This window comes from Talpa occidentalis, unplaced genomic scaffold (assembly GCF_014898055.3).
Source record: "Talpa occidentalis isolate TD23 unplaced genomic scaffold, MPIMG_talOcc4v2.1 talOcc4.17, whole genome shotgun sequence".
In the NCBI taxonomy this organism is placed as follows: Eukaryota; Metazoa; Chordata; class Mammalia; order Eulipotyphla; family Talpidae; genus Talpa; species Talpa occidentalis.
In genome coordinates this window covers 11808966-11822522 of record NW_023601754.1, presented here as the reverse complement: position 1 = coordinate 11822522, position 13557 = coordinate 11808966, and the positions used below count along the sequence as shown (strand labels likewise).

At 43.5% G+C, this 13557-nt stretch overlaps 1 protein-coding gene across 1 annotated transcript in view; it reads left to right on the top strand.

The window, feature by feature from the left end:
* Positions 1–12928, top strand: part of GLG1 (golgi glycoprotein 1) — a 131656-nt gene extending 118728 nt beyond the window's left edge. Inside the window, exons 18-26 of the mRNA XM_037516136.2 lie at positions 15–107; positions 4379–4516; positions 5458–5581; positions 6459–6601; positions 6775–6876; positions 7733–7840; positions 9108–9228; positions 9848–9954; positions 12419–12928. Of these exons, the coding sequence (XP_037372033.2) occupies positions 15–107; positions 4379–4516; positions 5458–5581; positions 6459–6601; positions 6775–6876; positions 7733–7840; positions 9108–9228; positions 9848–9954; positions 12419–12586 (1104 nt within the window). The 3' untranslated portion in view covers positions 12587–12928. The remainder of the gene's footprint in view (positions 1–14; positions 108–4378; positions 4517–5457; positions 5582–6458; positions 6602–6774; positions 6877–7732; positions 7841–9107; positions 9229–9847; positions 9955–12418) is intronic.
* The last annotated feature ends 629 nt before the right edge of the window (positions 12929–13557 follow it).

The window sequence follows — 13557 nt, the reverse complement described above, 5'->3', positions numbered from 1 at the left end:
CCCTTCTTCTGCAGACAGAGGACATCCGTCTAGAACCAGATCTGTATGAAGCCTGCAAGAGTGACATCAAGAACTACTGCTCCAGTGTGCAATATGGCAATGCTCAGGTAAATTATTTTTTATTACAAAGGTAGCATTTTAATAATTAAATTGTTGGCAGGATAGGCCCCATCATATCCTATACAACCTGATCACCCCCTCTTATGCTACACCAGACTACTTTTCCCAGACAAAATTCCTTACCTGTATTCTTCTTTATTGCCTATTCATTCTCTTCCCTCTTCAGGTTACCTTGTCCTTTCTCACCTTGTGTGCCTAATATATTCCCAGTGGATCTGTATGTGCCTCCTCCGCTCTTTAACTTTCCCAATACCCTGTACCTCCACATAGAATGATCCTTCACATGTTCCTATTACACAGTAGGAAGACCCATAAGGATCACCTACAGAACTTTTTTGTTTAAGTACACAGAACAGGACCCTGCCCAGAATCCTCAGGAATGAAGTACAAGCAAGTGATTTTTTTTTTTTTTAACATTTTAAAAGGAGAGGTTTGTTAGGAAAAGGAGAAAGAGAAAAAAAAAAAAAAAGCACCTGCATAGTCAAAGGAAGGCAGGAGAGCTGCTGATTTTTTTGTTTGTTTGTTTTTTTTTAAATGTTCTCTCAGTGACTCAGCTCCCTCTTCCAGTGTAGGGCATTGGTGCCTTAGCCTTTGAGACAAGGGCTTTGTTGTCTTCTTATATCTCCCATTGCTGGTGCAGTCTGACGTCAATCTGATTCTCATCTGTGCAATTATTCTGAGTTTTCTCTTAATCTTTAATGATCTGTAGTTTCACTGTGTTGTAGTGAGGTATGAATTTTTTTTTTTTAATCCTGGTTAACTCAGTCTCAGAATTCGTGTGTTTGTTCAGTTCTAGGAATTTTTTTCTTCCAGTTTCATGGATTTGTCCACTGTTTACACAACCATATTATTTTGGGATTACGACTTCCCTCTTTCATATGCGCACATTTGTCATTTACCCTCCACCAACACCCCAGTTGCCTATGCCCCGCCACCTCCCCACCCCTCTCCATTCCTCCCTCCTCACATTTTACTCAGGTAACCATTATATTTTTTACAGAGTAGAGTCTTAAAAGTCATTTTTTGTTGTGTTTTGCCAGTTTGTTTTCTTTGGTTATCTGTGTTCCACAAATGAGTGAAACCATCCATAACTGTCTATCACTTTCTGACTTATTTCACTTAGCATCATCACCTCAAGATACATCCACTTGTCCCCAAAAGTCACTTTTTTCATCTTTTTTTAATAGCTGAGTAATATTCTATAAGTATATATTCCACAATTTCTTTATCCAGTCATCTGTCAGTGGCCATTTACATTGTTTCCATGGCTTGGCTATTGTCAGTAACACTGCTGTGGACATAGGCATGCAGAAACCATTTCATATTAGTGTTTACTTGTTCTTTTTTTTTTTTTTTAAAGATTTATTTATTTATGCACACAAGAAATGGAGTATAGGCCAGAGCTATGGGGGGTGAGAGAGGATTCACCAGAGACAGAGTATGGAGCAGAACAGGCAGATTGAAATACACTCCTGAGGGGAGCAGCGGGCGAGTCAGGAGAGGCCTGCTGCCTCATACAGGTAGCTGCCTGGCACAGGGGTCGACCTTGTACTGCAGTGACTGCGGATATCTTCATAGGTTGCGTCTTAACCCCTTGTGCCACCTGAGAGACCCTATTTTCTTATTCTTTGTGTAGCTACCTAGATGGGGTTTCCTGGCTCACACAGTATGTCCATTTTCACTTTTTTGAGGAATCTCTGTACTGTTTTCCATAAAGATTGCACCACATTCCAACAACAATGAATAAGTGTTCCTTTTCCTCCACAGCCTCACCAACTTTGTTTCCAGTCTTTTTGATGTCGGCCATTCTACAGGGGTGTGGTCATATTTCATTGTGATTTTGATCAGCATTTCCTTTATAATAAGTGATATTGGACTTTTTTTCATGTCTGAATGTCTTCTTTGGAGGAGTGTCTATTTAGGTCTTTGTCTCATTGTTGTTTTTTTTTTTAAACATTTGTGCTTTATTTATTTATTTATTTATTTATTTTAATTTATACACGCACTGGGTACAGTCAGAAGCGCGGGAGGGTGAGAGAATTCACCAGCGCCAGAGCGGGGAGCAGAGCAGGCAGAAGGACTGGAGCACACTGCTGAGGAGAGCAGTGGGCGGCAGGAGAGGTCTGCGCGCCATGTGGGACCCTCCTCCGGTGGCTGGGGAGCAGCCGGGGATTGAACCGGCGCTGCAGAGGCTGCAGGCAACTTCGCAACCCAGCGCTGAACCTCTGTGCCACCGGGGAGGCCCCTTTGTCTCATTTTTTGATTGGGTTGTTTGTTGTTGAGTTGTATGAGTTCTTTACATATTTTTGAAATTAACAGCTTGTCTGATGTGTGATATGCAAATACCTTCACCCAGTCTGTATGTTCCTTTTTTGTTTTGTAGGAAATTCTTAAGCATTGTTCTTTGAAATATCGCCTTCCTTTTCTTTCCTTCTGGAACTGTTGTTAGGCATTTGGAACATCTGAATCATTTCTCAAGGTTTTGTCACTTTTTCTTTCATGCTTTCTGTTTCTTTGTCTCTTTGTACTACTTTATTCCATTTGTACTCCTCAGTTCCACATCCAGCTTAATGAGTTACTCTTTTTTTTAAAGATTTATTTATTTATGCATACAAGAACGGGGTTACAGGCCAGAGGTGGCGGGGGTAAGAGGATTCACCAGAGACAGAGCGGGGAACAGAACAGGCAGACTGACCAAAATACACTGCTGAGGGGAGCAGCGGGCGAGTCAGGAGAGGTCTGATGTGCCATGTGTGTAGCTCCCTGGCCAGGGATCGAACCCGTGCTGCAGTGGCTGTGGCCACCTCTACAGGCTGTGCCTCAACCCCTTGCACCACCAGGGAGGCCCTCATTTCCAGGATTTTTAATTAGTTCATTTCATAAATACCTGTTCTTGATTCTTATTTACCATTTCCTTCTATATTATTCTAAGAATAATAAACCTATTTTTTGGATTGCCCTATTACCCTTTCCCCTCAGTTTTGAGTCTTGATTCCTTTCTTAGAGTATTAGTGTTTCTCAGCTATTTGCTGGTTCTTAGTTGTACCTTGAGGATTTTTTTTGAGTATGTGAAATTTTTTAATTTTATTTATATTTTCTTGGATAACTCAAACCAAGTAAGAACATTGTGACATGTAGAATTAGAAAACTTTTCTGAAGACTGGGTTGGTAGGAGTAAAGAAAAACCATAGTATCTCATTTGTTCAATTAAATTAGGCAAAATTATCTAAATTTTGTGGGGTTTTGTTTTTTTTTTAAAGATTTATTTATTTATTTATACAAGCACTGGGTATAGTCAGAAGCGCGGGAGGGTGAGAGAATTTACCAGAGCCAGAGCAGGAAGCAGAACAGGCAGGACTGAAGTACTGCTGAGGGGAGCAGCAGGAGAGGTCTGCGCGCCATGTGGGACCCTCGCCCGGCAGCCGGGGATCGAACTGGCGCTGCAGAGGATACGGACAGCTTCACAACCCAGCGCTCAACCGCTGTGCCACCGGGGAGGCCCTAAATTTTGTGTTTTTATATGAGGTTTTCATGGAAGTCTCAGAAATTCATACTTGCCTCTGCAGCTTCATCGGCTTTCCTTTATCACTTTTAATAATATATAAATGTGTGTTATTGGGAAGGGGGGATTTCAGGATATACTAATTCACAATCTTAAAATCCATCCCATGTTACTCTATGCTTTAATATTATTTGTTTATAGATGTTTGCGCTGTGAGATGGTATATTCATCAGGGTAGGGACTGGGTTTTATTCATGCCTGACATCTAATGGTGTTTTCTCCTATAAGGGGGGTGTTAAACTGAAACACCTGACTTATGTCTACTGTCTAGCCAGGGTCCTTGCTCCAGGGAAATGCAGAGAGCCTCATATATACTCCATGAGGAATCTTGACAAAGAATGGCTCTAGAAGCAAAAGAGAGCAGGAAGCCTGAGTGGATTTCCTTCCCTTTAAACGCCACTGCATCCTGTTCATCCATAATTTTTATATATCGGGTTGTTGGAAAAGTCATGATGTGTTTTTTTTCCTGTGTTTTACAAGCAAAAACGCATCATGGCTTTTTCGACGACTCAGTAGTTTGGTTGGCTGTTAGGGCTGAGGCTGTAGACCTATAGATATAATTCTCATCGGTGAAGAAAACCTGATGCTTATTTCCTAGGAATTAGAAATGAATACAAAAATATAGGGGATATACAAACTGCATGGATTATCAATCCTGACATAGCCCTTAACTGAAATATAATTTTCATGCCTTAGATTATTGAATGTCTGAAAGAAAACAAGAAGCAGCTGAGTACCCGCTGCCACCAGAAAGTTTTTAAGCTGCAGGAAACAGAAATGATGGACCCAGAACTAGACTACACACTCATGAGAGTCTGCAAGCAGATGATCAAGGTAAGCCATCCAAAACCAGGGGAAGCACATGGTGATTAAAAATAACACAGAGTAAATTCATGTAATCTTTATACTTCAGCCTGCTTTATACAGCTAAGAGGGTAGTTCTTGAAGTGTTGTCCTAGACCAGCAATATCATCTGGTAAATTACAGATACTTGGGCTCCTCCCAGATCTACTGGTGCAGAAACTGGGAGTGGAGCAGTCTGTTTTAACAAGCTCTCAGAGAGTGGTTTGTTCTTGTTCTTGTTCATGCCAAGTTTGGTGACCATCCTCGCTGACCTGAGTGTAAGTAAGTAAATGTCCAGCAAATCTAAGAATGGTTCTGAGGGTACTTAGTGGGCAGTGTACTGAGAATGCCACCAGAACTAGCCAAAGGGCACTGGAGAGGGAGGCTTGATGCTCAGGCATCTGCACTAGCGTTTATCAGATACTCTGACATTTAAAGATCTATGGATTGTCAGGCAGAGATGGAGTTTACTTACTCCTCCAAAACTGAGCTCTGACTCCAGGGATACTAACAAGTATACAGGGGCTAGCCCACAGGGTTATAGGCCCTAAGGCTAAGAGCCAAACCAGACATCCTTATCTGACATCCCTGTCCACATTGGTGGACTGGATAAATAAGGCTTGATGGCTGTGTAGTTTCCTGGTATAATATTTTGTTCATGCTTAACGATATTTGTGTTCATGAGATGCCATATAATATAGCATAGCCAGATTGGTCAGGAATTAATTCTGTGCAAAAGAGAAAATAGTAAGGTCATAGGAAGAAAGGTGAACAATACAGTAGAGAATAACTGAACACCGCTGTTTCACTTGTAGCCAGTGATACCTTCAGGCTGTTTCTGTCGTGAGCTCCCCTTAGAAGGAAGAGTAATATATATGATGTTTATTGTAATATTTGGATAACTGTTTTTACAAAACATTGTTCTTTTGCAGAGATTTTGTCCAGAAGCAGATTCTAAAACCATGTTGCAGTGCTTAAAACAAAATAAAAACAGTGAGTTGATGGATCCCAAATGCAAACAGATGATAACCAAGCGCCAGATCACCCAGAACACAGGTAAAAAAAAAGTCTTGGCTTGGCTTTCCTGGTGTCCATGAGCAGCTTAAATAGAATGAATGGGTATATAATTAACCTAAAAAGTACAGGGGCTTTCTTGCTCATGAAATTTTTAAAGTCTGAATGCAAGCAAACAACTTACTCTTCCTTTTTTTTTTTTTTAAAGATTTATTTATTTACGCATACAAGAACTGGGGTATAGGGCAGAGGTGTTGCCAGGGGCTGGGCAGGGGAGAAGGGGTGTGTGTGAGAGGATTCACCAGAGACAGAGTGGAGAGCAGAACAGGCAGATTGACTGAAATACACTGCTGAGGGGAACAGCAGGCAAAACAGGAGAGGTCTGCTGCGCCATGTGGGTCACCTCCCTGGCCGGGCATCAAACTCAGGCTGTAGTGGCGATAGCATTGAGACTTAACCCCTAGGCCATCAGGGGGACCCCAGCACTAGAGATTTAATAAAACTTCATGCACATGGCAGAAGAATATATGGGCAGTCTGTTTTAGACCAGAGAGTTTTCATTTGTGAGTTACAAGACCTTGTAACTGATGGGGCAGGTGAATTGGATATTCTGTTCTCATTGTTTTCACAAATACCTGTCATATGGAGAGTGCTGTGGTCTACTTGATGTTTGTTAGTGCATTGGTCCCACGAGCCCCTTCAGGGCTGCTGCAGAGGAGGATTCCTGGGGCTCTCATCAGCTACCTCTCACCAAATTTTACTGCTGATAAAAAGCAGTGTAGTGAGAGCTCAGTGAGCCTGTATTAAATAAACAAATTGATGTGCTCACGGTTGTTGACTTAGTATGCCTCCTTTTAGAAGGTGGATCTCTAAACAGTTGTGAATCCATGTAGAATATGTTTACCACTTTCTACTCTAGATTACCGCTTAAACCCCGTGCTGAGGAAAGCCTGTAAAGCCGACATTCCCAAATTCTGCCATGGTATCCTGACTAAGGCCAAGGATGACTCAGAGCTAGAAGGTCAAGTGATTTCTTGCCTCAAACTAAGATACGCCGACCAGGTAAACTGGCCCAGACCCTGCCGAGCTGTATTTAGGGTGCACCACTGTTCTTGGCAGGTTTTTCTTTGGAAAAACTCCTACTTTCCCAGGACCTCTTTCATACCTTTCCCAAGCCAGGAACCAAGTAATAAGTGAAGTCATCTAAGATCCATCTGTTCTCTTTGTCACAATAGCGCCTTTCCTCAGACTGTGAAGACCAGATACGGATTATTATCCAGGAATCTGCTCTAGATTACCGACTAGATCCTCAGCTCCAGCTGCACTGCTCAGATGAGGTAGGAACTGGTTCTCTAGAGAGCTGGTCAGAGAAGTTTTTATTGGAGAAAAGTTGTTTACCCTCTTTCCTTTCAGCCTGGAATCCAGGAATAGTTGAGGCCCATCTCCTAGACTCTCCATTGCTGAATTCCTGGTTCTTTGTAACATTATACTAGACTTGGCATTCGTCTTATCACTAACAATGTTGGTTCCATATTTCTCTGTTGAACAACAATGTTCCCTTATCATCTCTGTCTGCATTTATTTTGTAGATATTCTGATGGTCAACTTGCCAGAAAGATAAAAGTGCTCCTATAAGAAGTCAGAACTTGGAAATTATTTGACTTCCTAGCTATAAAGGCCATGTGGAAAATCCTGTATAACTTATGTCAATTATATCTAAATATATTTCAAAACTAAATACCTTTCAAATATAAATATATGTTAGCTAAATATATTTCACAAAGCTGCCCAAAAAAACGTTATGGTTGGTTGTGTACACATTACCAAATTGTGACTCTGGGTTAACCCTAAACCTCTGTAAATGTCAAGCGTTTGCTTTTGGTATTTTACATGGCTGTATAACCTTTCTCCTGTGGAATCAGGGCTCAGCCTTCTGTGACCAGTCCTGAGACACTGATGCACATCTCAGGGTTGATAGCATCCAGATAGAAGCTTTGACTAGATTTCAGCTCTGTGTGCCAGGCCTAGTGAAAGAGAACAGAACCTGACTCCCCACATAGGAGGGAGGGGAGAGGAATCCTCCAGGAATCTGAGAAGAGCCCTAGGCACATGTGGGAGGCTCCAAATCCTCAGGTTCCAGAGACCAAGGTTTCTAGTGAGAATGAGGACCTTGTCTCTGTGTCTCCTGACCAGATCTCCAATCTGTGTGCCGAAGAAGCAGCAGCCCAAGAGCAGACGGGTCAGGTAGAGGAGTGCCTCAAAGTTAACCTGCTCAAAATCAAAACGGAAATGTGTAAAAAGGTACCCATCTCTTTCCACACACACTTGCTTGTATCTCCTCTTTCTCTTTTTCCTTTTAAATGCTATCATCTGCACATCTTTAAACCCTCTTCCAAGAATTCTATGCTGTTCTTTCTTACCATACTTTAATGATCCTTGACCACTCATCACCCATTACTTAAATATTCCTTCACATGTGCCAGTTGTTCATATGTCTCATCCCCTGACCCCTAGACCTTTGTTTCAGGGGACTGTGAGTACAATACCAAAGCAAAAATACCAGTTCCCATGTATCGATACGTATTCTGTATACATAGAGATTCATGAAATTAAAAATTGAGTTAATAGCAGAAGCATCACATAAAAGCAAATTTATTAAAACAAATTGAAAATGAAATAATGTATTTGTTTTAAAAGCTTTTTTTTTTTTTTTTTTGAAAAAAACCTTACTCAATGGTAGTCACATGTGATGTGAGTATGTGCATGAATTCTCCTCTGCTGAAAGTGCTTCTGATTTCATCTGGTCTGGGGAACAGTGGGAATATCAATATTTCCTCCGACTTTCGTCAAATGGTCCCACCTGACTTCAAGGGTACATTTTTGAATAATATTTGGGATATGATTTTTAACAGGGACTACAGTCTTTGTATTGAGAGCAGGCTATTATTTAAGAAAGCATTTCTGGCTTGTCTTACCTCTTCTCGTTTCCTCGTGTATTGTGGGAGTGTCTGCAATTCGACTTCTATCTCGTTTTTATCCTCTTATTCATTGAACTTCTTTAAACTTAATAAGAATTCTCTTTGCAGTAGTTGTTATGCTGTCAATTCTTTTTTAATTTTTGAGGATGATAGAGTTAAAGTGAAACATTTTGCAAACAAATATGCCTTTGGGAATTTTAATATAGCATATTACTGAATTTCAGTTTTCACATTTTCAGACTTAACAAAATAACTGTAATTACATCAGTGTAAATACTGACATTTAGCCCTTAATAATATGGCATATAGGAATGCCAGAAACCCAAATTTGATCTTACAGTCCCCCGCTTTGTTTAGAAGACAGCTTTGCTACACTCTATCCCCAAGTGAGTTTATTGAGTTAAATTGGATGCTAAAAATTTTCGTTCTTTGCATCATCACACATTGCTCTCTATCTCAAAGCAGGCTCTATCATTAACCCTTAACCTTCCCTTCTTGGCTTTTTTGTTTGTATGAAAAGTATTTGGAGATAACAGATCTGATATGTTTCCCCTGTGAATGCTTTCTCTACCACAATCTTCCTGCCTTAGGAAGTGCTAAACATGCTGAAGGAGAGCAAAGCAGACATCTTTGTGGACCCAGTTCTTCACACAGCTTGTGCTCTGGACATTAAGCACCACTGTGCTGCCATCACCCCTGGCCGAGGGCGTCGTAAGTCAGTGTTCCTTCTGACCCTATCTGAGCTGTCTTGGGATGAGAAGAGACGTCTAAGATATGAGTTGCAGCCCCTGTGTCCTGTAGCTGCAGCTCCACCGTAGACAACATCCTCTGGGGGCTGGGCTAATGTCGGGACTAGGCCTTTGTGGCAAAATCCTATAGATGCAAGCTGACCTAGCTATGACCAGACACAAAGATGTGATGAAAAGGGAAAGTTGAGTTATTGGTTAAGGCAGCAAAAGTGAAGCCACCCTCATGGCCCTTTTCGCTGCCCTCTTTTCCCACCTAGAACGGCTCATCAGTTTTCCCTTGGCCATACTGGGTTCAGTGAACAGGTTCTATGTGAAGTGGAACCCAGTGGGGGCAGAAAGTGGTTTCTGAGCCAGACATGCCCAATAAATCAGAGAGGCTCTCAGAGAGATGCCAGACAGCCAGCTTGGGGGGCTTAAATGTCATTCTCCTCCGTGTGGTATCTTGAATCATGTTTCCTGGAATAGATTTAACTTTGTTTAACCCACACATCTGAATTATATGGTGATTAGATACCATTCTCCTTTCAGAAATTTTTCTGCCTGTACTGTTTCAGACTCCTGCTATCCTTTTCCTTCCACAGAAATGTCCTGCCTTATGGAAGCCCTGGAGGATAAGCGGGTGAGATTACAACCAGAGTGCAAAAAACGCCTCAATGATCGGATTGAAATGTGGAGTTATGCAGCAAAGGTAATGACCATAAGACTCCTGACGTGGCCATCTCTTCTCTTGGTTTCCCAGTCTCTTTGAGATACATCACTGGTCTCCTGTACTTGTTGTGAGCCTGGCAGTGCTTGTATTTGAAAAATCTGTCATTGCACCTGTCCGTGTGCCTGGAGCCCTTTGCGTTGGGCTGTTTCTGCAAGACTTTGCCAGGCCACTGCTTTCTGCCCTCTACCACTGGAAAGTGAGTCACCCAAAGCAATGATGTGACTTAACTCAGCGCTCTCACCACTATGGCTTAAGTTCGATCCCCCGCCAGGGAGCTGACCCACATATGACGCAGCAACCTCTCCTGTCTCGCATGCTGCTCCCCTCAGCAGTGGATTTCAGTGAATCTGCCTGTTCTGCTCCCCACACTTCCTCTGGTGAACCTTCTCACCACCCCCACACCTCTGGTCTATACCCCAGTTCTTCGCCAAAATTAAATTTAAAAAAAAAAATAACTTATGTGACTTAAGTCAACCATGCAGAAAAAAGCCTGACATCTTGCTCGTTGAAAAAGAAATCTATCCTCTTCTCTCTTAAAGCTGTTTTTTCTAATTTACACAGTCTTTGTGAAAAGAATGCCTACATGAGACTAGCCTTCAGCAGCCTGAAAAATGAAGAATATTAGGATAAATAGACATCAAGACACTAGTGAATGTGTATGTACCCAGGCTGATTGGACTGGGGGAAACTACTTGAAAACTTTTCCTAAAAAATCCAGCCTCAGTGAGAGTAATTGTAATAGTTTTCCTCATATGTACATTACTGTGTGGTTTACAAACCACTTTGATGACTATATTACCTCATTTGAGCCTTGAAACTCAACGAGGAATGTCTAGTATTTTCCACTTCACAGTGGGGGAGCCTGTGACATCAGAGATGGTGACTGGAGGTCCCTCAGTGAATGGCAGGTTGATAGATCCATGCTCTCTGTGTCACCCCAAGTTGGGATAGACTTTGCCAACTACCTTAGATCAAAAGAGTAACCATGAGAACTCCTCTCCTTAGCCAGTCCCTCCCACAATCATGTGCTTAGAGTTCAACGGTCACAAGGCAAATGGGAAAGGCCATCACATGGTGGGATGCCATAGAGGTCCATGTGAGAAAACAAAGAGCAGAGTGAAGAAGAAAACTGGATGCACTTTAAAAAATCCATGATCAAGGGCCTCCCCTGGTGGCGCAGCAGTTGAGCGCTGGGCTGCGAAGCTGCCCGCAGCCTCTACAGCGCCAGTTCGATCCCTGGCCGCTGGCGAGGGTCCTACGTGACTCGACAGACCTCTCCTGCTGCACCCACTGCTCCTCTCAGCCGTGTACTTCGTCAGTCTGCCTGTTCTTTTCTCCTCTCTGGCTCTCGTGAATTTTCTCACCCTCCCACGCTTCTGACTGTACCCAGTGCTTGTATAAATAAATAAAATAAATCTTTTAAATAAATAAATAAATAATCTTAAAAAAATAATTCCATGATCAAGGGAGTGGTTAAGTGTATTAAGTCACTCTGAGTCATGTTTGCACAGTTTTTGATATACGAGTATGGTCACCATGTAATGGTGAGTGGAAAAAGTCAGGATAGAGAATTAGCATGCAACACAGTCTGAACCTTTTGGTTTTTTTGTTTTGTGTTTTTTTTTTTTTTTTTGGTGGGACCCTCACCGGCGGCTGGGGAACAAACCTGCACTGCAGAGGCTGCAGGCAGCCTCGCAGCCCAGCGCTCAACTGCTGCGCCACCAGGGGAGGCCCTGAACCTTTTGTTTTTTAAAAGGTGGCAAGCGTGATAAAAAAAAATCAATCAGAATTCCTAAGAACCTGTGTCCAGTGCAAGTCACCTAACCCCAGCCCTCAGGCCCGTGGGTCTTCACCTGTAATACAGGTGGCATCCAGTCTTCTTGCAAGGGTTGGTGTGAGGACTAGGAGACTGACCACATGTCCAGCCCCTTGCCCTCAGCAGGTCTCTGGCCCCAGTGTTGTGTCGGTGGTGGTCACCATGATGAACTGACACCACCTCTTTTCTAATCTTGAGCTGGAGATGCATAGAATATCATGTGCAGGGCCTCCCCGGTAGCTCAGCGGTTGAGCGCTGGGCTGTGAAGCTGCCCACAGCCTCTGCAGCGCCGGTTTGATCCCCGACCACCCGGTGAGGGTCCCACATGGCGCGCAGACCTCTCCTGCCGCCCGCTGCTCCCCTCAGCAGTGTACTTCTTTGTTAGTCTGCCTGTTCTGCTCCCCGCTCTGGCTCTGGTGAATTCTCTCACCCTCCCTCGCTTCTGACTGTACCCAGTGCTTGTATAAATAAATATTTAAAAAAAAAAAAGAATATCATGCACAGGGGAAGGGGTTGTACCTCTGTGTTTGATTTCCATGCCCTTGCATGGAAACTCAGCGGAGCCAGTTAGGCACACCTGCTCCAGCCCTGTTCTCTCAGCGGGTGATGCTGCTGTGTGTCTTTCAGGTGGCCCCCGCAGATGGCTTCTCTGACCTCGCCATGCAAGTGATGACATCGCCATCCAAGAACTACATTCTCTCTGTGATCAGTGGGAGCATCTGTATATTGTTCCTGATTGGCCTCATGTGTGGACGTATCACCAAGCGAGTGACACGAGAGCTCAAGGACAGGTAGAGCCACCTTGACCACCAAAGGAACTACCTGTCCAGTGCCCAGTGTGTACAGCCCTCCTGTATAGTGTCCCCACTCACCTCGTTCTTCTGAGAGGTGACAACACCACCCATGTTAGAGCAGCAGCAGGTACCCACTGCATTGTCCCATCTCAGACTTCACCCGTGTCCATGGTGTCCTCCTCCTCCTCCTCGACTGTTCGTGCAGCATCAGCAGCTGGCCGCTTTGGTTGTTGCCTTTGTTGGCAAACTTGGGTGTACCTGCCCATAGACAAGTCTCTCATACAGTGGAACTACCAGTACTTCCAGAACCAACTTACCTGACCTGCAACTCAAATGATTTTTTTTTTTTTTAAAAAACAAAAGAAAAAAAAAAGAAATTTTTAAGGAAAGGAAAAAATGTATATAGTAACACATCTCCTTCAGGCTGGCTTTGGGCAGTGAGATTACTTCGTCTTTGTGACTATAAAATGAAGGCAGAACTTTAAGGGGAAATACGCCATCCAATTGCTGTAACTGGGATGTCTTGCTCATTTCTCAGAAGCACCTTTGGGCAATGTCAGGGCCATGGATCTCACCGAGTAGTGGGAAACCACTAACCACTCTGCTTTGGGTCCTGTTTTTCTGCTGAAACAGTGATGCCTTCCAGTTTCCACCCTAATAGAGCCACTACTGGTCAAGACCCCAAGGCAAAGGGTGTTTCTGTGGTCTCCTCACCTCAGTGAAGTACGCAGGAGCCTCCTCTGGCCAAGGGCAGCCGGGCTGCAGAGGGACCCGAAGTGTGAGGAGCCGGTCAGCCCATTGATGTGCACTGAAGGCTGGGCCTGCACCCCTGGGTGGTGGGAACCTAGTGCTCATCTTCCTCCAGGCCAGGGCACAGCACAGTCCCCTTCAGAGCAGCCCTGCAGGCGTAGCAGTAACTGCAGAAGCCAGCTGATTCCCTGGGGCAGTGACTGGGGCAGAGGTGGGAGAACT